We start from the raw sequence: 24,237 nt of genomic DNA on the forward strand, positions 1-24,237 counted from the left end.
TGTGCCCTATCAATTTATGCAAAGCAAGGCTATTATCAGACACAGGGCCGTTTTTAGGCATAGGCAAACTAGGCGGTCGCCTAGGGCGCCAATAAGCGCATATCTGACCCTAAAATGTTATTGCCGCCCCCACTAGTTCCCCCACAACTATTGGATCAAAGAACTGTCAATCTGACGATTCCTAAATGCCATCAGATCAGAGTACTGTTAAAAAAGTTGCCGTTTGGAGCGCTCAACAACACTATTAGATCGATGAGCCCGGTCAATACTTTGGCACGTAGCACTTTTTTAACCATACAATAATGCTAAATTCAAACTTAAGGCCAATTAAAATAACAGTTACAAATCTGTATTTTGTTAGGGCAGTATTTGTGGTAGTCGAGAAATCACGCTGTGAAATGGGCAGATAGCATTGCTCGGTGTGTATGTTTCTGTATGTAGCATTTCATGATGAAGTGAGTGTGCAGTTATTTTGACTCTATAAAGCTTTCTTCTCTTACTTGCACCTCCAAAAGGTTTTTGCGCCAATGCATTGTTAAAAGAATCAGTGTGTTTTGTAATTGTCCCATATAAAACTTTAACGACCAATTTAAAAATGGTATAATAAAATGTGCAAATTCACAACATGAATACATCCTTTATTAAATCATGTTGTCGAATGTAACTTATCTTTACAGATGGTGTTGAATGCTGAATCGATTCATTCAGTTCTAATAGTGCTTAATGCAAGCAGTGTCGTACACACAGAGGGCAAAGTGTTGCGTTATTTAAAGGGGAAGTTCACGCATCAATGAATAACAAAAACCACACTGAATCAGTATTTACTCTTATTACTTTCATGTGAAATGTAATAATAACACATAATAATTATGTAGTTATGTCTGAGAACAATTTCTTAGCAACTAAGGACCGCACAAATATAGGCTATATATTATAGGCCTAGGGCTATACAGGCATCTGGCTACACAATGTTACTGGTCCATCCATCCATCCATCCATCTTCTTCCGCTTATCCGGGGCCGGGTCGCGGGGGCAGCAGTCTAAGCAGAGATGCCCAGACTTCCCTCTCCCTAGACACTTCCTCTAGCTCTTCCGGGGGGACACCGAGGCGTTCCAAGGCCAGCCGGGAGACATAGTCCCTCCAGCGTGTCCTTGGTCTTCCCCGGGGCCTCCTCCCGGTTGGACATGCCCGAAACACCTTCCCGGGAAGGCGTTCAGGAGGCATCCGGAACAGATGCCCGAGCCACCTCAGCTGTCCCCTCTCGATGTGGAGGAGCAGCGGCTCTACTCCGAGTTCCTCCCGAGTGACTGAGCTTCTCACCCTATCTCTAAGGGAGCGCCCAGCCACCCTGCGGAGAAAGCTCATTTCGGCCGCCTGTATCCGGGATCTTGTCCTTTCGGTCATGACCCAAAGCTCATGACCATAGGTGAGAGTAGGAACGTAGATTGACCGGTAAATCGAGAGCTTCGCCTTACGGCTTAGCTCTTTCTTCACCACGACAGACCGGTACATCGACCGCATTACTGCAGAAGCTGCACCGATCCGTCTGTCAATCTCCCGTTCCATCCTCCCCTCACTCGTGAACAAGACCCCTAGATACTTGAACTCCTCCACTTGAGGCAGGAACTCTCCACCAACCTGAAGTGGGCAAGCCACCCTTTTCCGACTGAGGACCATGGCCTCGGATTTGGAGGTGCTGATCCCCATCCCAGCCGCTTCACACTCGGCTGCAAACCGTCCCAGTGCATGCTGAAGGTGAATGTTACTGGTATTAATGTTAATAGTTATTAACAAATATATACAAACATAATTTGGTATGTATGTATTTGTTAATTAATACCAGTAATACCAATGTTGCTTTTTAAAATTTGACTCGGGGCACCAATAAGGATTTCGCCTAGGGCGTCGGAATGGCTAGAAACGGCACTGATCAGACAGGCCAATAGAGATTTATATGAACACTTTTCAAAAATACTATAAATTGCAATGTATTATGGGAAGTCTTATACTGTAAAAACATGATTCTTTGATGATCAAGCTGACTGTGATCTTGGAATTTTCATGCACATAAAACATAATATAATTGTGTAAAATAAGCTTATCATAAAGTTCAGTAAACAAACCAGAACGTAAAATAAATATACATATTTTCTCATTTAACAGTCATTTGTACACTGAAATAACTTGAAAAATCAGAGTAAGAATGTGTTGTCTGCATTTTTGCACATAGGAGGCGGTGGGCCAGACAAATTTTGCTATCTGGGAATTAGCATGTTTCCAGTAGGCCTGCGTGCCTTAGGCTTGGATCGCCACTCATCAGAATCCTCTGCAAACTTCGACAGCTGGTTGAACCGGCTCGACCGGTTACTTGCTGAGAACCGACTCACAATTTGTATTTGTCGCAGTGTCATCAGTCATGGAGGATCTCGCTCGTGCTAACGGTCTCTTCGCTCTGGATCTCCATCGGGCTCTGAGCGCGAGCAACGCGGAGGGAAACATGTTCTTTTCCCCGCTGAGCGTCAGCGCCGCGCTCGCTATGGTCTACTTGGGAGCCCGAGGAGACACAGCCAAAGAAATGGAGAAGGTATGAGGAACTGACACGATATTATCCGTGCGATTCATTTCAGTCTCATTTCGATTATAAATTCATTAGACTACTTGACAAACTTCAGAAGTCAATCAGATTTTCCGATTTGAATAATTGTGTTTATTAGATAATAATAGTGCTCTATGTGAAGTGGTTTCTGTAAATCATACACCACTGCTGACTGACTGTTTCACTGACTCGAGATGAATCACTAAATGCCTCACACCAAGAGTAAAAAAAAATATATATATCGTTCATAAAGAAAATAAAAGCTTTTTTGCATTTCTTGTCATTTTCATGGTTATTATTATTGTAAAGCATTAATCCAATGCTTTTTATTCAGCTAAATTATAGACTGCAAGAAATACTAACATTAATATATTTCATTAATATATTGTAATTAATGGAAATTAAAAACATTTGAGTTTTAAATATTTTTATATTGTAATAATTTCAGTTACTCTCCAAATTAATGTAGAAACAGATGTTTTTAAACATTAATCATAGACATTCAACATTACAGTAAAATTGAAAGCTTTCAAATTCAACATTTATTAGGTTTTAAAAATGAACCACTTTTAATTTAAGTGAACTTCTTCACATAAACCCATTATAATAAATGTCATATTTACCTGTGGCCTTCATACCTGAATAAAGTAATCAAACACCTTTCTTAACGGCATAAACTATAAATTAAGTTTTATTTAACAAAGTTGGGGAGGAGCACGTTCAGGTGTAAATCAACCAATCAGAGCAAGAGGAAGCCAGTATATATATCCGTCTCTCACCTCTGTCCCGCGACAAGTTTCACAGCATCCCTCCACCACCCCATCGCCTCACTCGTGGCTGTTTCTATCCCAGTCGAGGATGGGGGGGTATCATGGAGCTCAGAGCCCTTCCCCAGACACAACGCCAAATATGAATAAATTACTATTTGATATCATGTAGGTTTCTCATATGACTTACTGATCATATTTTTTTTTAAAGGTCCCGTTTTTCGTGTTTTTTTGAAGCTTTGATTGTGTTTACAATGTGCAATATAACATGTGTTCATGTTTCGCGTGTAAAAAAACAGTATTTTTCACACAATTTACTGATCTGTATACTGCTGTTTTCACTGTCCTCAAAACGGCCTGAAAATTTCCTTATTCTATGAAGTCCCTCCTTCAGAAATACGTAACGAGTTCTGATTGTGCCAGCGGTTCCCGTGTTGTGATTCGACAGCAGCTTAGCACACGTTGCCCGGAAAAGTCACGCCTCTTACCATAACGGGGAGATGTGTCACGGGGTAGGCCAACCTGGCCGCACCCACCCCCAAAACCCGTACCACCCTTGGGGAGTCGGACAGAGGCCCGGCAAGGACGACAGACAAGGCTTCAAGTAACCATCTTTTTATAGGCAGGGTCGTTCCGTCCTGCGGACCCGCTTCGCTGCCTAGCAATCAGGTGAGTATTCGGGTATGAGTTTCTCTTGAAGGACTGGTAGACACAGAGCTTGTAACGGAGAAGTTCACTGCAACGCAGACAGGTGAGTACACAGGTACGTAATCCTCTTCCTCAGAAATGACAGACGGGACTTACGGCTGGAGGGCTTCACTGCAAAGCAGTCAGGTGAATACACAGGTACGTAATCCTCTTCCTCAGAAATGACAGACAGGGGACTTACGGCTGGAGGGCTTCACTGCAAAGCAGTCAGGTGAATACACAGGTACGTAATCCTCTTCCTCAGAAATGACAGACAGGGGACTTACGGCTGGAGGGCTTCACTGCAAAGCAGTCAGGTGAATACACAGGTACGTAATCCTCTTCCTCAGAAATGACAGACAGGGGACTTACGGCTGGAGGGCTTCACTGCAAAGCAGTCAGGTGAATACACAGGTACGTAATCCTCTTCCTCAGAAATGACAGACAGGGGACTTACGGCTGGAGGGCTTCACTGCAAAGCAGTCAGGTGAATACACAGGTACGTAATCCTCTTCCTCAGAAATGACAGAAAACTCAGGTAAGTAGTAGACATCCGGCGGGTTTAAGTTCACACTTCACACAACAACACAGTGCATCACATCACTCCATCACTGCAATTCAACACTCAGTGGGAAATACATATATCAATGGCCGTTGCCCATTTTCTGACCTGGCATTCACGTCAGGGGGTCCCATAGACAAGAGAGAGGGGATGAGACCGATTGCCCTACTCACAGTCTCTCACAAACGATCTTATTTGTCCAACGATTTCCTCCTTCCGGTCGAGTCGGCGTGCTCCTCTCCCAAACTCACAATGCCATGCCCGTTTTGCCAGCCCCACTTCCTCTTCTCCAAGCTCACACCTCCTCCGCGATTCACAGCCCCAACCCACCCTCACTTCCTCTTCTCCAAAGCTCACATTTCCTTCGAGATTCACAGCCCCCCAAAGACAACCTTCTCTTCTGTGCAACCTCTCTCCTTTTATCCTACCCTAAGGGCAACGTCTCTCATTGTGCACAGCTGCCGGCAATTTCCGCTGATCGCCCCATTCGCGGGGATTTTCCGCTAACCCGGAACTAGCCCGGTGTCCCGTTGTTATGGGTCCGGCGGGAGGCAATCGCGGCGAACATTAGTTCCGCCTTAAAAGTTCGAATTTTGTCACCCCGTGACATACCCCCCCACCAAATCGTTCTAGTCCCTAGAACGTGGTGACTCAACCCAGTCTCCGTACCGTGTCGGAGGCTGGCCTCGGTTATCCCGCTGGGATCGTCTTGGGGGCGAGGGGGAATTTGCTTGCTCAGGTTCAATGGCCGGTCCCCTTGGAACCACTGCCCAACCTATCATCGGGGTTCGTTGGGCTCTTTCTTTGGTGGGGAGGATGGTGTATACAGGCCTTGGGTAGTTGAGGCAAGGGCGGATCAGGTTCCGATGCAATACCCGTTCTGGGCCGGTTCGGGTTGCTTCCGGCGCCGCTTGTACTTCTCTCCTGGCGCCACCTTCGAGTGAATTTAAAATGAACTGGGTCTTCTGTGTAGCGTTTAACCCTTGGAGGCCCGCCAAGTACTCTACTTGAGTTTTCCACGCCAACAAGCTGAGTTCTGAACCTGGTCCTCTATACTTTTGGGCCCATAGGGCTCCCATAAAGATGGGCACGACATGTGGGTGACCCACCGGTACATCTTCGTCTGCCATTGCTCCGCCTCTGTCTACTCAACCCAAGGTGGAACCCTGCCGACTGACGCCAAATTATGTCACGGGGTAGGCCAACCTGGCCGCACCCACCCCCAAGACCCGTACCACCCTTGGGGAGTCGGACAGAGGCCCGGCAAGGACGACAGACAAGGCTTCAAGTAACAATCTTTTTATTAAATATAAAAGTGGAAAGGGGGATCTAAAATGGTGAGTCTTCTAGGCAGGGTCGTTCCGTCCTGCGGACCCGCTTCGCTGCCTAGCAATCAGGTGAGTATTCGGGTATGAGTTTCTCTTGAAGGACTGGTAGACACAGAGCTTGTAACGGAGAAGTTCACTGCAGCGCAGACAGGTGAATACACAGGTACGTAATCCTCTTCCTCAGAAATGACAGACAGGGGACTTACGGCTGGAGGGCTTCACTGCAAAGCAGTCAGGTGAATACACAGGTACGTAATCCTCTTCCTCAGAAATGACAGACAGGGGACTTACGGCTGGAGGGCTTCACTGCAAAGCAGTCAGATGAATACACAGGTACGTAATCCTCTTCCTCAGAAATGACAGACAGGGGACTTACGGCTGGAGGGCTTCACTGCAAAGCAGTCAGGTGAGTGTCCAGGTATGGATTCCTCTGGAGGTACTGGCAGACACAGAGCTTGTAACGGAGAAGTTCACTGCAACGCAGACAGGTGAGTACACAGGTACGTAATCCTCTTCCTCAGAACTGACAGAAAAACTCAGGTAAGTAGTAGACATCCGGCGGGTTTAAGTTCACACTCCACACAACAACACAGTGCATCACATCACTTCATCACTGCAATTCAACACTCAGTGGGAAATACATATATCAATGGCCGTTGCCCATTTTCTGACCTGGCATTCACGTCAGGGAGTCCCATAGACAAGAGAGAGGGGATGAGACCGATTGCCCTACTCACAGTCTCTCACAAACGATCTTATTTGTCCAACAATTTCCTCCTTCCGGTCGAGTCGGCGTGCTCCTCTCCCAAACTCACAATGCCATGCCCGTTTTGCCAGCCCCACTTCCTCTTCTCCAAGCTCACACCTCCTCCGCGATTCACAGCCCCAACCCACCCTCACTTCCTCTTCTCCAAAGCTCACATTTCCTTCGAGATTCACAGCCCCCAAAGACAACTCTCCTCTTCTGTGCAACCTCTCTCCTTTTATCCTACCCCAAGGGCAACGTCTCTCATCGTGCACAGCTGCCGGCAATTTCCCTGATCACCCTATTCGCTGGGATTTTCCGCTAACCCGGAATTAGCCCGGTGTCCCGTTGTTATGGGTCCGACGGGAGGCAATCGCGGCGAACATTAGTTCCGCCTTGAAAGTTTGAATTTTGTCACCCCGTGACATACCCCCCCACCACACCGTTCTAGTCCCTAGAACGTGGTGACTCAACCCAGTCTCCGTACCTTGTCGGAGGCTGGCCTCGGTTATCCCGCTGGGATCGTCTTGGGGGCGAGGGGGAATTTGCTCGCTCAGGTTCAATGGCCGGTCCCCTTGGAACCACTGCCCAACCTATCATCAGGGTTCGTTGGGCTCTTTCTTTGGTGGGGAGGATGGTGTCTACAGGCCTTGGGTAGTTGAGGCAAGGGTGGATCAGGTTCCGATGCAATACCCGTTCTGGGCCGGTTCGGGTTGCTTCCGGCGGCGCTTGTACTTCTCTCCTGGCGTCACCTTCGAGTGAATTTAAAATGAACTGGGTCTTCTGTGTAGCGTTTAACCCTTGGAGGCCCGCCCAGTACTCTACTTGAGTTTTCCACGCCAACAAGCTGAGTTCTGAACCTGGTCCTCTATACTTTTGGGCCCATGGGGCTCCCATAAAGATGGGCATAAAATGTGGGTGACCCACCGGTACGTCTTCGTCTGCCATTGCTCCGCCTCTGTCTACTCAACCCAAGGTGGAATCCTGCCGACTACGCCAAATTATGTCACGGGGTAGGCCAACCTGGCCGCACCCACCCCCAAAACCCGTACCACCCTTGGGGAGTCGGACAGAGGCCCGGCAAGGACGACAGACAAGGCTTCAAGTAACCATCTTTTTATTAAATATAAAAGTGGAAAGGGGGGCTCTAAAATGGTGAGTCTTCTAGGCAGGGTCGTTCCGTCCTGCGGACCCGCTTCGCTGCCTAGCAATCAGGTGAGTATTCGGGTATGAGTTTCTCTTGAAGGACTGGTAGACACAGAGCTTGTAACGGAGAAGTTTACTGCAACGCAGACAGGTGAGTACACAGGTACGTAATCCTCTTCCTCAGAAATGACAGACAGGGGACTTACGGCTGGAGGGCTTCACTGCAAAGCAGTCAGGTGAATACACAGGTACGTAATCCTCTTCCTCAGAAATGACAGACAGGGGACTTACGGCTGGAGGGCTTCACTGCAAAGCAGTCAGGTGAATACACAGGTACGTAATCCTCTTCCTCAGAAATGACAGACAGGGGACTTACGGCTGGAGGGCTTCACTGCAAAGCAGTCAGGTGAATACACAGGTACGTAATCCTCTTCCTCAGAAATGACAGACAGGGGACTTACGGCTGGAGGGCTTCACTGCAAAGCAGTCAGGTGAATACACAGGTACGTAATCCTCTTCCTCAGAAATGACAGAAAACTCAGGTAAGTAGTAGACATCCGGCGGGTTTAAGTTCACACTTCACACAACAACACAGTGCATCACATCACTCCATCACTGCAATTCAACACTCAGTGGGAAATACATATATCAATGGCCGTTGCCCATTTTCTGACCTGGCATTCACATCAGGGGGTCCCATAGACAAGAGAGAGGGGATGAGACCGATTGCCCTACTCACAGTCTCTCACAAACGATCTTATTTGTCCAACGATTTCCTCCTTCCGGTCGAGTCGGCGTGCTCCTCTCCCAAACTCACAATGCCATGCCCGTTTTGCCAGCCCCACTTCCTCTTCTCCAAGCTCACACCTCCTCCGCGATTCACAGCCCCAACCCACCCTCACTTCCTCTTCTCCAAAGCTCACATTTCCTTCGAGATTCACAGCCCCCCAAAGACAACCTTCTCTTCTGTGCAACCTCTCTCCTTTTATCCTACCCTAAGGGCAACGTCTCTCATTGTGCACAGCTGCCGGCAATTTCCGCTGATCGCCCCATTCGCAGGGATTTTCCGCTAACCCGGAACTAGCCCGGTGTCCCGTTGTTATGGGTCCGGCGGGAGGCAATCGCGGCGAACATTAGTTCCGCCTTAAAAGTTCGAATTTTGTCACCCCGTGACAGATGCATGCGCTCAATGATCTCAAAGTACAGCGTCCCTGAAGGCCAAACAAAGGTGATTTGACTCCGGGATGAAAATAACAGCGTCTCGACGACATGGCGACAAACAAACTATACAAACGCAACCGAACGCAACACTTCCTCTTCTCCACGCGGGAGCAACAAGACCACGCCCCCTTTTCCGCGTATTCTTGTGGGCTAAGGTTAGTCAACAAACTGTTCTACTGACGTCATTAAAGCAGGATGTACAAAGAACAACATTACACACTAACTAAAGTTTGAAAAATGGGATCATGAAGAACAGGACCTTTAAAGTGATACACTCACGCTATTGTCATACATCACACATTATCAGGCATAACATTATGACCGGTGAAGTGAATAACACTGATTATCTCTTCATCACCTGTTAGTGGGTGGGATATATTTACTGATCAGTGCATATTAATGGTTGTAAAAATAGGCTTAATTATTTTTTATGCATACATTTTTCTTTTGAAGTATAGGATGCACATGTTCTTGAGGGGTTTTGTGAGATTCACCTGTTGTCTTCCCTTGTGCAGGTTTTGTCCTTCAGTTCTGTCTCTGATGTCCACTCTCATTTTGAGTCCCTCACCTCATCGATCAACCGTCCATCAGCCTCCTACATCCTCAAACTGGCCAACCGCCTCTATGGAGAGAAAACCTTCAGCTTCTTACCCGTGAGTCCATTAGGCCTGTAACAATGAGACATGTTGATGCTCTCTGTGTGCTGTGAGACGGTGGCTTTATTTTGTGCTGCAGGAGTATCTGGAGTCCACGCTGAAGCTGTACCACGCTGACCTTCAGCCTGTGGACTTCATTAGAGCGACTGAGGGCTCACGAAAGCTCATTAACTCATGGGTGGAGAAGCAGACGGAGAGTGAGAACAACACTTCCATATAATAATAATAATTTCTTACATTTATATAGCGCTTTTCTAGGCACTCAAAGCGCTTTACATATAGAAGGGGGGAATCTCCTCATCCACCACCGATGTGCAGCACCACCTGGATGATGCGACGGCGGCCATATTGAGTCAGAACGCCCACCACACACCAGCTTATGGTGGAGAGGAGACAGAGTGATGAAGCCAATCAGTATATATGGGGATGATTAGTAGGCCATGATGGACGGGCCAATGGGCAAATTTGGCCAGTATGCCGGGGTTAAGGCCTGTTCACACCGGGACGATTTTCATGCGCGTTTATCGCGACGTTTAACGCCTCGTGACTAAACAATGGGCGCCAATGTGAGTGTGCACACCGACGCGTAAAACGGCAGGCGTAAAAGCGTCATTTAAAAAAAAACGCCTCGGGTTTGTTTTTTTATTTTGACGCGGCGCGTTAAAAACTGTCCGACCAATGAAATCCGCGCTTTTGTTCACGTGCCTGGGGCTGCTGAAGTGACAGTAAAACACGACTTGGTGGCGCTCAAGCACAAAATCGGTCTTGCCGAGCACACATTGATACGACGAAGAAGTAGTAAGTAGACAAAGAAGAAGATGGGCTGCTAATGCTGCTTGCCAGTTAGCAAAAAGTGTGTGAATGGTTTTGGCCATAGACATAAATACATCTGTGGTTTTGGCAAGCACGTAAATACTGTCTCTCTTCTTCTTCTTTGTGACAAGCGAGTGTCAGAAGCGTAAAGTGCCACAGCACCATCTTGTGTACCGGGAGCGCATCTACTGAATGTGCACGTTCACTCGGCGTATCGCCAGTGAAAATCGCTTGGGTGTGAACACTCAAGATGCGCCGAAAAACGCTGGTTATAAGCGCGTGCGATATTCGTCCCGGTGTGTACAGGCCTTTACACCTCTACTCTTTATCGAAGGACATCCTGGGATTTTTAATGATCACAGAGAGTCAGGACCTCGGTTTAACGTCTCATCCGAAGGACGGTGCTTGTTACAGTATAGTGTTCCCATCACTATACTGGGGTGTTAGGACCCACAGACTGTGGGGTGAGCGCCCCCTGCTGGCCTCACTAACACCTCTAGCATCCTAGTTTTCCCAGTTGGTCTCCCATCCAGGTACTGACCAGACTCAACCCTGCTTAGCTTCAGTGGGGAACCAGTCTTGGGCTACAGGGTGATATGGCTATATATATATATAATTTTTATTTTATTTTATTTTTTTCAGATAAAACAATCATCTGTTGCTAGAAACCCTTTTTTAAAACCACAGATGTGAAGCCAGAAACACAAACTTGTGTTTTTCAGATAAAATCAAAGATCTTCTCATGCCAGGAATGGTGACTGGGATGACCCGACTGGTTCTGGTTAATGCCATTTACTTCAAAGGGAACTGGCTGCACATATTTGAAGCAGAAGACACTAAAGAAATGCCATTTAAGTTCAACCAGGTACAATCCACTTTTTGTTTCAAGAGTGAAGCAAACTGGAGATCACTTTTTAAAATCTTTTACTATTGATTGTGCTTATCCACACATGCACTAATTTACACTGAAGATAGTGAAACACTAAGTGAAAATAGCATATTTTCTTAGCTATAGCTGCTATTTACACTAAGTTTATCTGGAAAGTATTCACAGCGCTTCACTTTTTCCTCATTTTGTTATGTTACAGCCTTATTCCAAAATGAATTTAATTCATTTCTTCCCTCAATTCTACAAACAATACCCCATAATGGCAACATGAAAGAAGGTTTTTTGAAATCTTTGCAAATTTATTACAAATTCCTGACTAGTCTCCCAGTTCCTGCCGTTGAACACATCCCCACATCATGATGCTGCCACCACCATGCTTCACTGTGGGGATGGTATTGGCCAGGTGATGAGCAGTGCCTGATTTCCTCCAGACATGACGCTTGCCATTCAGGCCAAAGAGTTCAATCTCCAGTTCAACTCTAGGCGGGCTGTCATGTGCATCTGGCCACTTTACCATACAGGCCTGATTGGTGGAGAGCTACAGAAATGGTTGTTCTTCTGGAAGGTTCTCCTCTCTCCACAGAAACGCTGGAGCTCTGTCAGCATGACCATCGGGTTCTTGGTCACCTCCCTGACTCTCCCCGATCACTCAGTTTGGTCGGGCGGTCATCTCTAGGAAGAGTCCTGGTGGCTCCAAACTTCTTCCACTTATGGATGATGGAGGCCACTCAGCTCATTGGGACCTTCAGTGCTGCAGAAATGTTTCTGTACCCTTCCCCAGATCTGTGCCTCAAAACAATCCTGTCTCAAGAGGTCTAAAGACAATTCCTTGGACTTCATGATGTATTTCTTCATCTGATAACATTTGTCTTCCATCAGAATGAGAGTCGGCCTGTGGAAATGATGTACCAGAAGGAAAGGTTCCCCTTCAGAAGCATCCCAGAGCATGAACTGCAGGTGCTGGAGTTGCCATATAAAAAAAGGGAGCTCAGCATGTTGATCCTTCTCCCAAACGAATCTCAGGACGACTCTGACCCTCTTCTGAAGGTCAGCAAAAGTGACATAATCAGATAGTTTGTTGCAGTGTATGTTATTTTTCAGCGTGTGTGTGTGTTTGACAGCTGGAGAGTGAGTTAACCCTTGATAAGCTGCTTAACTGGACCAAAAGAGATGAAATGACCACGCAGATGGATATCAAAGTCCATTTGCCAAAGTTCAAGGTGGAGTTTGAGAGCTCCCTATCAGAAACACTGCAAAGGATGGGGATGAGCTCTGTGTTCCAGGAAACAAAGGCTGATCTGACAGGCATGAGCAGTCAGGACGGCCTCTTCATTTCAGAGGTGATTCACAAGGCCGTTGTGGACGTGAATGAGGAAGGCACTGAGGCGGCAGCAGCAGCAGCTCTTTTAAATCCTATTGGCTATCTCCGGCGTGAACCAGAATTCCAGATTTTCAGGGCTGACCACCCCTTCATTTTCTTTATCAGGCACAACCCCACTAACAGTGTCCTCTTTCTTGGCAGATTCAGAGGCCCATCCTAGAAACGTGACGTTTTTTGCACTCAAATGAAGAAATATGTTTTCTCTGAATGTCTTCACAAATGAGATTATTTCAGATCACTTAGGCAAGGCAAGGCAAGTTTATTTGTATAGCACATTTCATACACAGTGGCAATTCAAAGTGCTTTACACAGAAATTAAAATATTCGTAAATGAATTAAAACAGTTATAATAGGAATAAAAAATAATAAAGATGACTGCCTGATTTTCTAAATTCGGGGAATTATAGAAGTTACTTATAGAAAGAATTATAATAATATTGAATCTCCTTTTAAAGCCACAATATGTAATTGTTCGCCACTAGACGTCGCTTATTAAAAAAAAAGGCGTGTCTTGATGAGTCTGGAGCTTTTATTCTGTCAGATGAGCGCTTCCTCTTCTTCTGCTCATGTGTGTGTGGGGAACGCAGCACTGCTTTATCATATCACACACATCTGAGTGTGTTGAGGGTTGTTATAATGCTACTCTGTGTGTTCACTCCACTGCTACTATGGAGACAGAGATGGGCATTTGTGTTAGTGACTCGGATTTGAATCGCATTTTATGAGACTTTCAGACTTGACTAGGACTCGACAAAAAGGACTTGTGAATATTTATCTTTAATCCTTAACTACTGATATAGTAAATAAAGAATTTTTCCTTTATTTGAATTTTATAATATCTACTTCACAAACGTGACGTGGTAGATCGGACCCTTTTTTAGGATTTGATTACATATGTCCATGTATTGTGCATAACCTCTGAAATGTCATGAGTCCCATGAAACATGACAGGATCCATCGTGCCATATGTTCTCACATGATTTGGATTTATTACCATGTCAGATCGGCTAGATAACAATTAAAGACACGGAACGACAACATCAAATTTTATTAGACATCGCTTCTGCAAAGGTTAGTAACATTAACACACACAGCCAGCCTGTTAAAACATGAATAGCCTACAGTCTAACCTTTAAACCTGGTACGTTAATACGTTTATTATTTAAAGCGCATATTAGAATGTATCATAATCAGCATGCGTACGGTTTTCTACTTATTAAAACAACTGGAAACATTCCGAGGTTTGATATTTTCTGATAACTGTCGTCAATAACATAGCAACGCTGAATAACAAACGTGACTGGCGCCATCCTGTGTCCACTCAGCGACTGAATGGAAAATGACTACTCGTCTTGTTGCCAGGACAATTGTTTTCTATAGTAGGCTACATTATAATGGATTATAACGTAACAGGCTGTATGTATCCCTTACATCTAAGGACCTTTCTTACAAACAAAACAGATGATAGAAAGGTCATATATTTTGTCTAAATTCACATTTTGAAAGACATGGAATGACTTGGGACTCGTGACAAAAGACTTCAGACTTGACCTGAACTTCTCTGCAGAGACACTTGCCGTGAGCTAGATCATATTAGACGGTAAAACATGGTACTCACAATAAATCAACAACACCAGATTTAAACAATAAGACTAACCAGTGGCGTGCACAGGGGGGCGGGGGGGGCTTGAGCCCCTGCCCCTTTGAAAGTGAAAGTGAAAGTGCCCTCTTTGATCGCGCCGCGGTGCCCCCGCGAACGCGAAGCATACGAACGCAGAATCCTCCCCGGAACGTGATTAATACCGTCAACACCCCTCCCCTCCCCCGAACACGATTCATACCGTCAACATTCGAACCGAATCAGTTCACCAAATCGGACTGAATCGTTGAAAAGCCGTGAAAAGGGTTCGCGTCTCGAGTCAGCGCTGATCCATAATTTACTAAAGTTACTAACTTTCTGACATGACTGACAGCCCCTCCGACTAGAAATAAACTAATAACCTGAAGTATATTCTAGTAACTACAAAAGTTCACTGAACTGAGACATGCTGAGAACTGATGTGAAGTGAACTCAGGTCCATCCGTCTCTCTGGCAGCAGCTCGTGCGTCGTAGACCTCGTTAAACCACGGCCCTCCGCTCATTTCAAATGCAAAGATGTCAGCCAATCACAACAGTGGGCGTTTTTACTGAAGTCTCACAGCAGACACGCCTCTTGAAACAGGGCATTCAGCCACAGGGCAAACAGCAGTATAGACAAAATGCCTTTTATTTCTAAATTATGACATTTTATGATGTAAAAATCATACTAACAATATAAGTACACCTCAGGAAACATTATAAAATAATAGAAAAATGCCATGCAATGGGACCTTTAACGATTTTTTACAACTTTTTAATTTTACTTCAAATATGTAATATGCAATGGTAAATCCTTCCATATTTTCATTCCTCCATATGTTACAGTCTGTTGTTTTACAGTAGTTTTTGAAACAACAAGTAAAAAAACCTCCCTTTGATTCATGACTGTTGAAATTATGACTATATAAAAGTTGTCATTACACGACATTAGGAACTCTAGACAAATGATTTCTTATAAAACAAAGCAGAGAGGCAATCTTTAATAATCTTTCATTAATAATCTGAAGTAGTTATTATAATAGTGTATATCTGGCTTTGGTGAGGGACATTTCAGATATTACTCTGATTTATGGATCACCAAAATGCTTTTGGTTTTTGTCAAGTTTACAACCAACTTATTATTCTGTACCTGCTTTGACCAATCATATGCTGTTTTGTAATGTAAATAAATATGAGATGAAATCTATTCTATTTGAGCCTATTTTCCTTTTGGGCCTAAGGTTTTGGGCATTTGGCACGTTGTTGAGTGTGGAAGGTTACTAATGTGATTGCTTTATCTGTAAATTAAATGAATGACTGAATTCATTGAAACAGAATTTCTTTGATTTTAATATTTTTTTTGGTAATGCGTCGTGTAGGTCTTAAATTTCAATCTTTATGGTCTTAAAATGTCTTAGAAAGGTCTTAAAATTGACTCACTGAAACCTGCAAGAACCCTGTCGATAACAAAGTAAGTAGGGTCAGTTTTGATTTCATGAGGACTTTAAACATGCGTCAGGGAGGAAGGGAGGTGGAGTTTTGCATGAGTACTGTAAGTGTAAGGCATGTGTGTTTATTTCTAGTTTAGGGGTTATCATCTATTTCTTCCGCTTCCTTCTTCTGAACGGTTCGAACCCTATGAAGGTATTTTTGGTGCAAAACAACTGAACACGTGTGAGAGTGGAATTTGTAGCTGTAGAGCATATCCACACATGTGTATCAATAAATTTCAAGTCACAGCGAAAAATATTTTAGGAGTTGTAAACTTGTAGATTTTTTTTCTCACCTACAAACACAACACAACAGTTACACCTTCACACATTCTTCACTGCAGGTGCACAAATCCTATTGTATGAATCACACATGAAGAAACTCATACGCTCACATCTTTGCTACAGTTGGTGCAAAACGCATTCACACACCCGTATCAAAAATGTGAAGTCACAGACAAATTTTGCACATCCGCACATTAATATGTGAATCCATGCAATGAGAGTTGCACACTTGTAGAATATTTGGTCACAAATGCATTACTTTTCTTGGATATTTTTCTAACACAATCACAAGTCCAATAACTTCAACTGCTTGAATCTGCTGCTACGAGTCTCAAATGCGTTTTTTCGCCTTCAAATGAAAAGTTCCACACACTCTCACTTTTGCACTACAGTATAAACTACGTGAAATGTGGAGCAAAAGTGATTTGTGCATCTGTGATTCAGCGGCAGGCCCTGTTCAGAGAGCAGAGAATTTCGGCCAATCAGAAGAGCTCTTTTAAACCGGCGGTGCACGACCGTCTATGCGCGCGACCGAGAAAGGGAAAAAAACGAGATATATCCAGCTGCAGCCCCGCAGAACACCAGTTTCAGAACACCAGTTTCAGAACACCAGTTTCAGAACACCATCCACAGAACCGGAAGTGAGCGGCGCTACCCACGTTGTTTTCATATGGATTTTAAAGTTATTTTTCATGCAAGAGAAACATGCATTTAAGCCAGTAAGATGTGAACAGAAGCATGAAGGAGAATATGTTGAGTTGTGTGTGATATTTCTGTCATGATACATGTGGTGGTGAACGAATATTGAATCTGTTCACGTCTTTCACGTTTTATCATTAAAGTTTTTTTTGCATTTGTCAAAAGATATTATTTGTCTTCATATTAAATAATTATTAATTAATAAAACATATTAATTTTGTTTTCAGGGATGAAAAGACTTTCATCTTTTCAAGTATTTCTGCAGAAATGCCATGATATGGGCTTAAGAGTCACAAGTTTTTGTGTTTTAAGTTTTTTTGCATGTTTTTATTTTTTATTATGTGCCGTTCAAATTCGTTTTAAACCTATTATTTTAGAAATATTTTATATATGTCCTATTTCTTTTCTTTCAGAGAAACACATGTTTTACTTTAAGGCCTTGTATTAAATGGTTATTTTTATTTGACATTTGAAAAATAGAAATGTCACATTCTCTGTCTATTATTTTCAATCGAAATAATACGATTGAATATAGAGTCAAATGGGAAACACTTTATAACATGTTACAAATGTATTAGGCCTAATATATAAATAAAAAGTTGTAGTATTGTTAAAGTAACAATAAACTACAGTGTTTGTGTCCATTAACATTAAATATCATAGGCTATTTTCTGCCAGTATTATTTGGAACAACATAATGTGAACAAAATAATACTAATATATCTATAGTCAAATGAGAAACACTTTACAACATGTTATACATTTATTAATATTTTTTAAATAAAAACTGTGTATAGTTTTAGCCTGTTTCCATGAAGTATAAACTACTGTCTTTGTATTCATTGATTTAAGTATGATCAATAGGCTATGTTTTAAAATGTTGATCATTGTACATCATGACATGCATATTATATGAACAGAAAAATGACTTTATTTAAAAGTATTGTTGTTAAATATTGTAGACATCAATCCGATCAAAATCCATGTGAAAACAGCTTATATTTATCAAAAGAAAAGTACATATATGGATAGCGCAACTCTGACTGTTTAAGCCCCGCCCCTCACTTCCGGTTGTGTGGATGGTGTTCTGAAACTGGTGTTCTGCGGGGCTGCAGCTGGATACTATTGATCAAAACACGAGCACTCAGCAGCCAGCCATCTCTCCCGAGCAGGCGAAGTCAACTAACGTTACCAATAAAGGTACCTGTCAGAGTATTGTGTATGCGACTTTAAGAGTATTGTGTATGCGACTTTAAGAGAAGCCTTAAAGGAAAAAGGAACGTAACGTCAGCTAGTAGAGAAGAAGCACATGTGTACTTGAACCTCTGTTCATGATTGTTTCCATTAATAAATGTAAAGAAAGAGTCATCGTCTGCCGCCTTCCTTGACATGGTGTCAGAAGTGGCGAGGTAAAGAGAGAACTACATGCCCGAAAATGCCACTGTTCAAGCCGCCAGACAACTTTACATTCGACAGGCCGGGAGAATGGCCGTCATGGCGACAGCGTTTTGTGAGATACAGAACGGCTGCCAAGCTCACAGCAGAGGACGGGACCGTCCAAGTGAGTACATTAATTTACGCGATGGGAAATGAGGCAGAAAATATTTTCAAATCCTTCGTTTTCAATGAAAGAGAAAAAGAAGACGATTTCGAGACAGTTTTGAAGAAATACGATGACTACTTTGTACCGCAGACCAACATCATTCACGAGAGGGCGCAGTTTCACCAGCGATCTCAGAGATCAGGGGAAAAAGCTGAGACATTTATTCGTGCACTGTACGAGTTGTCAGAAAACTGTGACTTTGGTGCTAACAGAAATGAGAGCATCAGAGATAGATTAGTTGTAGGAATTAGAGACAAGGATCTGTCAAAAAGATTACAACTAATTAAAGACCTCACACTGGATGTTGCAGTACAAATGATAAGACAAGCAGAGGAAGTTACACACCAGGTCAGCCAGCAGGGGGATCCAATGTGCAGCGTTCAAGAGACCAGAAGACCCAAACAGCGTACTGGCTACAGGTCTGAGCACAGCAGAGAAAGCCAACCTGGTAAAATACGGAATGGCGAGGACAAATGCAGCCGATGTGGCAAAACAAAACATAAAGACAGAGAGAAATGTCCAGCTTTTGGAGCAGAATGTAGGAGATGTCACAAGAAAGGCCACTGGGAACGCATGTGCAAAACTAAATTAGTCCATGAAGTCATGAGGGAAGATGGAGAATCTGACTCATTTTACCTTGGATCAGTACAGCAGCCTGGAAAAGGCAGCACTGAAACATGGACTGTCAATGTGACAATAGGAAATACACCAGTAGTATTTAAAATAGATACAGGGGCGGATGTGACAATAATAAGCGAACAGACATTCCAGAATCTACAAAAGAAACATGAACTGTGCAAAGCAAATGTCATACTCAACAGTCCGGGAGGTCAGCTAAAATGTGTGGGTCAATTCAGAAGCCACATAAAACATAAAGCGGAACAGTACGAACTGACCATATATGTTGTAAAGGGCCCAACAGTGAATAATCTTCTCAGTGGAAGGGCAGCTAAAGAAATGGGCTTGGTTAAACGAATAGAAGAAGTAAATACTAACAATGGGGACCACGGAAGGCTAAACACTGAACCAGTTAAGATTCTACTCAAAGAAGGAGCAGAACCGTATGCTGTTAATACTGCCCGTAGAGTCCCATTGCCGCTGCTTCAGAAAGTGAAAGAAGAATTAGGAAGGATGGAAGCTAGTGGTGTGATTGAGAGAGTCACCCAACCAACAGACTGGTGCGCACCTATGGTGCCCGTCATCAAACCCAACGGACAGGTGCGAATATGTGTAGACCTGAAGAGACTGAATGGAAACATCAAAAGAGAACGATTCATGCTGCCGACAACAGATGAAATTCTCGCAAAACTAACCGGAGCCAAAGTGTTCACATCGCTAGATGCCGCAAGTGGCTTTTGGCAGATACCGCTGCATCCTGAGAGCAGCCGGTTAACAACATTCATCACACCATTTGCCAGGTATTGTTTTAAAAGACTTCCTTTTGGCATTAGCATTGCACCAGAGATTTTTCAGCGAAAAATGCAAGAGCTGTTGCTTGGTCTGGAAGGAGTCCAAGTGTACATGGATGACGTCATCGTATATGGAGCGACGATGCAAGAACACGACACACGATTGGAGCAGGTAATGAAAAAAATGGAACTCGCCGGCCTGAGATTAAATAAAGACAAATGTAAGATCCGAAAAAGTGAGCTGCACTTCCTGGGTCAGGTAGTCGACGAGAACGGAGTCCGAGCAGACCCCGAGAAAGTCAAAGCTATTGCTGAACTCAAAGCCCCAAGTAATGTACATGAACTAAAGAGAGTGCTGGGGATGATTAACTATATGGGAAAATACATATCCCATTTGGCAACACTGGGAGGTCCACTATACGAACTCCTACGAACTGAAACGGCATGGATTTGGGACTCAGCACAGGAGCAAGCTTTCCGACAACTAAAGGAAGCGCTTATGACATCGCCAGTATTGTCATTTTATGATGCAGAGAGGCCAACAACTGTATCTGCCGATGCAAGCAGTTACGGCTTGGGAGGAGTGCTACTCCAACAACACGGAGACTGCTGGAAGCCAGTCGCATACTGCTCGCGAACCCTTACTAGTGCGGAACGTCATTATGCACAGATAGAGAAAGAGTGTCTCGCAGGAGTCTGGGCGTGCGAACATTTCAGCAAATACCTGAGTGGAATGGGGCATTTCAAACTCATTACAGACCACAAGCCGCTGGTTCCTTTGATTAATTGTAAAGATTTGGACAATGTACCAATCAGATGCCAGAGACTTTTACTCAGACTGATGAGATTCAATGTGACAGCTGAGTATGCTCCAGGTAAAACACTTGTTGTAGCAGACACTTTATCACGAAGCCCACAAAGCAGCACCATGGACAGCACCACGGAAGTGGACGTCAGCTGCTATGTCAATGCAATCGTTGAATGCCTTCCTGCTTCAAAAGGCAAAATAAGTGCAATTCGGGATGCGACGCAACAAGATGGAAAATTGCAGAGAGTGAAGCACTTAATTGGAATCGGATGGCCTGAACATGCTCGTGATGTACATCCCTCTGTGAGAGACTTTCACGGATTCAAAAGTGAATTGTCTGAGACTGACGGCTTACTTACTAGAGGAAACCGTATCATCATACCAGAGTCTCTTCGAGGAGAAATTATCGAACGAATACATGAAGGACATATGGGCTTGACCAAATGTAGGGAAAGAGCACACACATCTGTATGGTGGCCAGGACTGTCCTCTGAATTAAAACAGAAAATTGAGAAGTGCACATTCTGCTGCAAACACAAAAGAACACAGAGAAAAGAACCTCTGAATCCAACTCCGTTGCCAGAAAGACCATGGCAGCGCCTGGGGGTAGATTTATGTGAGTACAAAGGAAAGAACTACATCGTACTCTCAGACTATTATTCCAGATTCTTAGAAATCCTACACCTATCGAGCACTACAGCTGAACAAGTAGTCACCAAGCTCAAAGCTACATTTGCACGATTTGGAATCCCAGAAGTTGTCGTGTCGGACAACGGCCCACAATTTGCGAGTGAAACATTCCAGTCATTTAGCTGTGAGTATGATTTTGAGCATGTGACTTCAAGTCCACATCATCCCTCGAGTAATGGTCATGCAGAACGTGCAGTCCAGTCAGCAAAAGCCATCCTACGGCAAAAGGACCCGGTATTAGCGTTGCTGAGCTACCGAACAACCCCAAATGTGTCAACTGGAGTGAGCCCGGCAGAACTTTTGATGGGACGGAGACTCAGGAACACATTACCAACACTGGGCCGCAACCTCATTCCTAAGTGGCCAGATCAGAGACTGATACGTAGGCGAGATGATGCTGCTAAGCAACAACAGGCATTCTATTTTAATAGACGGCATGGAGTGAGAAACTTGCCTCCGCTAAAGCCAGGAGATCCAGTCCTTGTCAAGTTGGATGGGGAAAAACAGTGGAAGTCTCCAGCGACAGTCATGGGGCAGAGTTCAACGGAGCGCTCTTACATGATCAGTAGCCCAGAAGGAGGAATGAAAAGGCGTAATCGGCGCCACTTACAGCTTCAATGTCCCTCAGAGAGCAGTGATGATGCCAAAACAACAGGGCACCCAGAAACAAAGTGTGATGGGGATACAGTTCGAACAAATGACTCACTGCTCACACAGACTAGTGAAGGATGTAGAGTAACAAGATATGGTAGAGTGAGTAAACCAGTTCAGAAGCTGAATTTGTAATACTGTATGTCTTACAAGTAGTGTAAGAATTGAGGTTAACAAACTGTTGTAATGTCAATGTTAGTGGTTGAAGTTAAGAATAGGGAAAGTAAAGAGAAGTAAAATGTTGATCAATGTGAGAAGCATTAATACTGTGTTATGTAAGTCATGCATACAGTTATTCTCTAATGTAGGGAACTATAGTTGGTTGTTTAAGAGAGCATAAGTTGAATCTTTAAAACACTGCCTTGTGTTAATTATTGTAGAGGTAATATACCATGTTCATTGTAATTCGGTATACCAGTTCTTCTGTTAAAAGAAAAAGAAGAAAGTTCTTAAAAGGGGGAGATGTCAGAGTATTGTGTATGCGACTTTAAGAGTATTGTGTATGCGACTTTAAGAGAAGCCTTAAAGGAAAAAGGAACGTAACGTCAGCTAGTAGAGAAGAAGCACATGTGTACTTGAACCTCTGTTCATGATTGTTTCCATTAATAAATGTAAAGAAAGAGTCATCGTCTGCCGCCTTCCTTGACAGTATCTTTTTTCCTCTCTCTCCCCCCTGCAATCTCTCACCGTTATACATTTGTTTAAGTAGTTTTAATATGTGCGCTGGTCGGCTAAGTTGGTGATCATTGTTTCTTAGTTGAGCTAGGCTTTCTTGTTTCACGAAATGTAAGCTGTACTGTTAAGTTTGCTATCCAATCGTCTCATAATTAAAGATACTCAAATATTAAACAATGTATTCCTTATTGTCAGGACTCCTGGGTGATCGTGTGTGTGTATGTTGTCTTACCTGTTGGTGGTGGTTCCTCACTGGTTCACTGGCTCCTCCCACTCGTTTCAGTAATTGTTCACCTGTCGTGTCTCATCAGCTGTTCTCTTTTTATAGAACTCTGTCCTGTCTCTCGTCGCGTGCTCATTGTCTTGGTTGGTCTCAGTCATGCTGTCCTAGTCCAGTCTGTTGTTCTTGCTGTTCCTCTCCAGTTCCTCAGGTTCGGTCGCAGGCATTTCTGTCAGAATAAGTCTCGGAGCCAGATGCAAGTTCACAAAGTTTAATAGAGGAGTAAAGAGAGGATCAGATGAAGCACAAAAGTCACAGTCCACGGCACAGAGACCACACGCGGCGTCCCACGAAGTAATCCACTCTGGTCGGTGACCGGGAAGAAATCCTCACACGGCAGATGACTGACGATAACGTCTAAACACTGGGCAGAAGGAAAAAACAACGCCCAACAGAAAAGGCAGCTCACCGGAACCTGGAAGATACTGGATCTCGCCTAAAAACAAAGCGCACCAGTAATACCAGGAAAACAGAGCACAGTTCACTCGAGGTCAAGTTCACGATATCCACAGGCGTGTGAACTCTGGGCTAAGACGAGCCTCCGGATGCCTGCGACCGAACCTGAGGAACTGGAGAGGAACAGCAAGAACAACAGACTGGACTAGGACAGCATGACTGAGACCAACCAAGACAATGAGCACGCGACGAGAGACAGGACAGAGTGCTATAAAAAGAGAACAGCTGATGAGACACGACAGGTGAACAATTACTGAAACGAGTGGGAGGAGCCAGTGAACCAGTGAGGAACCACCACCAACAGGTAAGACAACATACACACACACGATCACCCAGGAGTCCTGACAGTATCCCCCCCCCCCCATGACCGGCACCGGACGGGCATGGAGGAGACTCACCCTGTCGCCGACGGAGATCCTCGATCAGACCAGGATCCAGTATATCCCGGGCCGGAACCCAGGACCTCTCCTCCGGACCGTAACCCTCCCAGTCCACTAAATACTGAAAACCTCTGCCCCTGCGACGAGAATCTAGTAATCTCCTAACAGTATAGGCAGGAGCACCATCCACTAGACGAGGGGCGGGGGGTTTAGGGGCAGAGACAGGGGGATTGTTCCGGGCAAAAATCACAGGGTTAACCCTGGATACATGAAAAACTGGGTGAACCCGACCAAGAATAGGAGGTAACTTAAGCTTGACCGCTACCGGATTAATGACCTTAGATATACTGTATGGCCCAATGAAACGAGGAGCCAGCTTACGAGAAGGCTCACGGAGAGGC

General features: G+C 44.4%; 1 protein-coding gene across 1 annotated transcript; it reads left to right on the forward strand.

The window, feature by feature from the left end:
* The first annotated feature begins 2,274 nt into the window (after positions 1–2,274).
* Positions 2,275–15,616, forward strand: LOC307134712 (leukocyte elastase inhibitor-like). Its single transcript, XM_079830667.1, has 6 exons — positions 2,275–2,585; positions 9,569–9,706; positions 9,789–9,906; positions 11,245–11,387; positions 12,291–12,458; positions 12,533–15,616. Exons 1-6 carry the CDS (start codon positions 2,418–2,420, stop codon positions 12,950–12,952), a joined length of 1,155 nt encoding a protein of 384 aa, XP_079686793.1. The 5' UTR covers positions 2,275–2,417; the 3' UTR covers positions 12,953–15,616.
* The last annotated feature ends 8,621 nt before the right edge of the window (positions 15,617–24,237 follow it).

This window comes from Gobio gobio, assembly GCF_949357685.1.
Source record: "Gobio gobio genome assembly, chromosome: 12".
NCBI lineage: Eukaryota > Metazoa > Chordata > Actinopteri > Cypriniformes > Gobionidae > Gobio > Gobio gobio.

Bases quoted from the DNA above. Each gene is read 5' to 3' on its own strand.
- LOC307134712 (XM_079830667.1), top strand. From the start codon at position 2,418: ATGGAGGATCTCGCTCGTGCTAACGGTCTCTTCGCTCTGGATCTCCAT. The intron at 9,907-11,244 runs GTGAGAACAACA...TGTGTTTTTCAG, and splicing joins GGTGGAGAAGCAGACGGAGA to ATAAAATCAAAGATCTTCTC. The intron at 11,388-12,290 runs GTACAATCCACT...GTCTTCCATCAG, and splicing joins TGCCATTTAAGTTCAACCAG to AATGAGAGTCGGCCTGTGGA.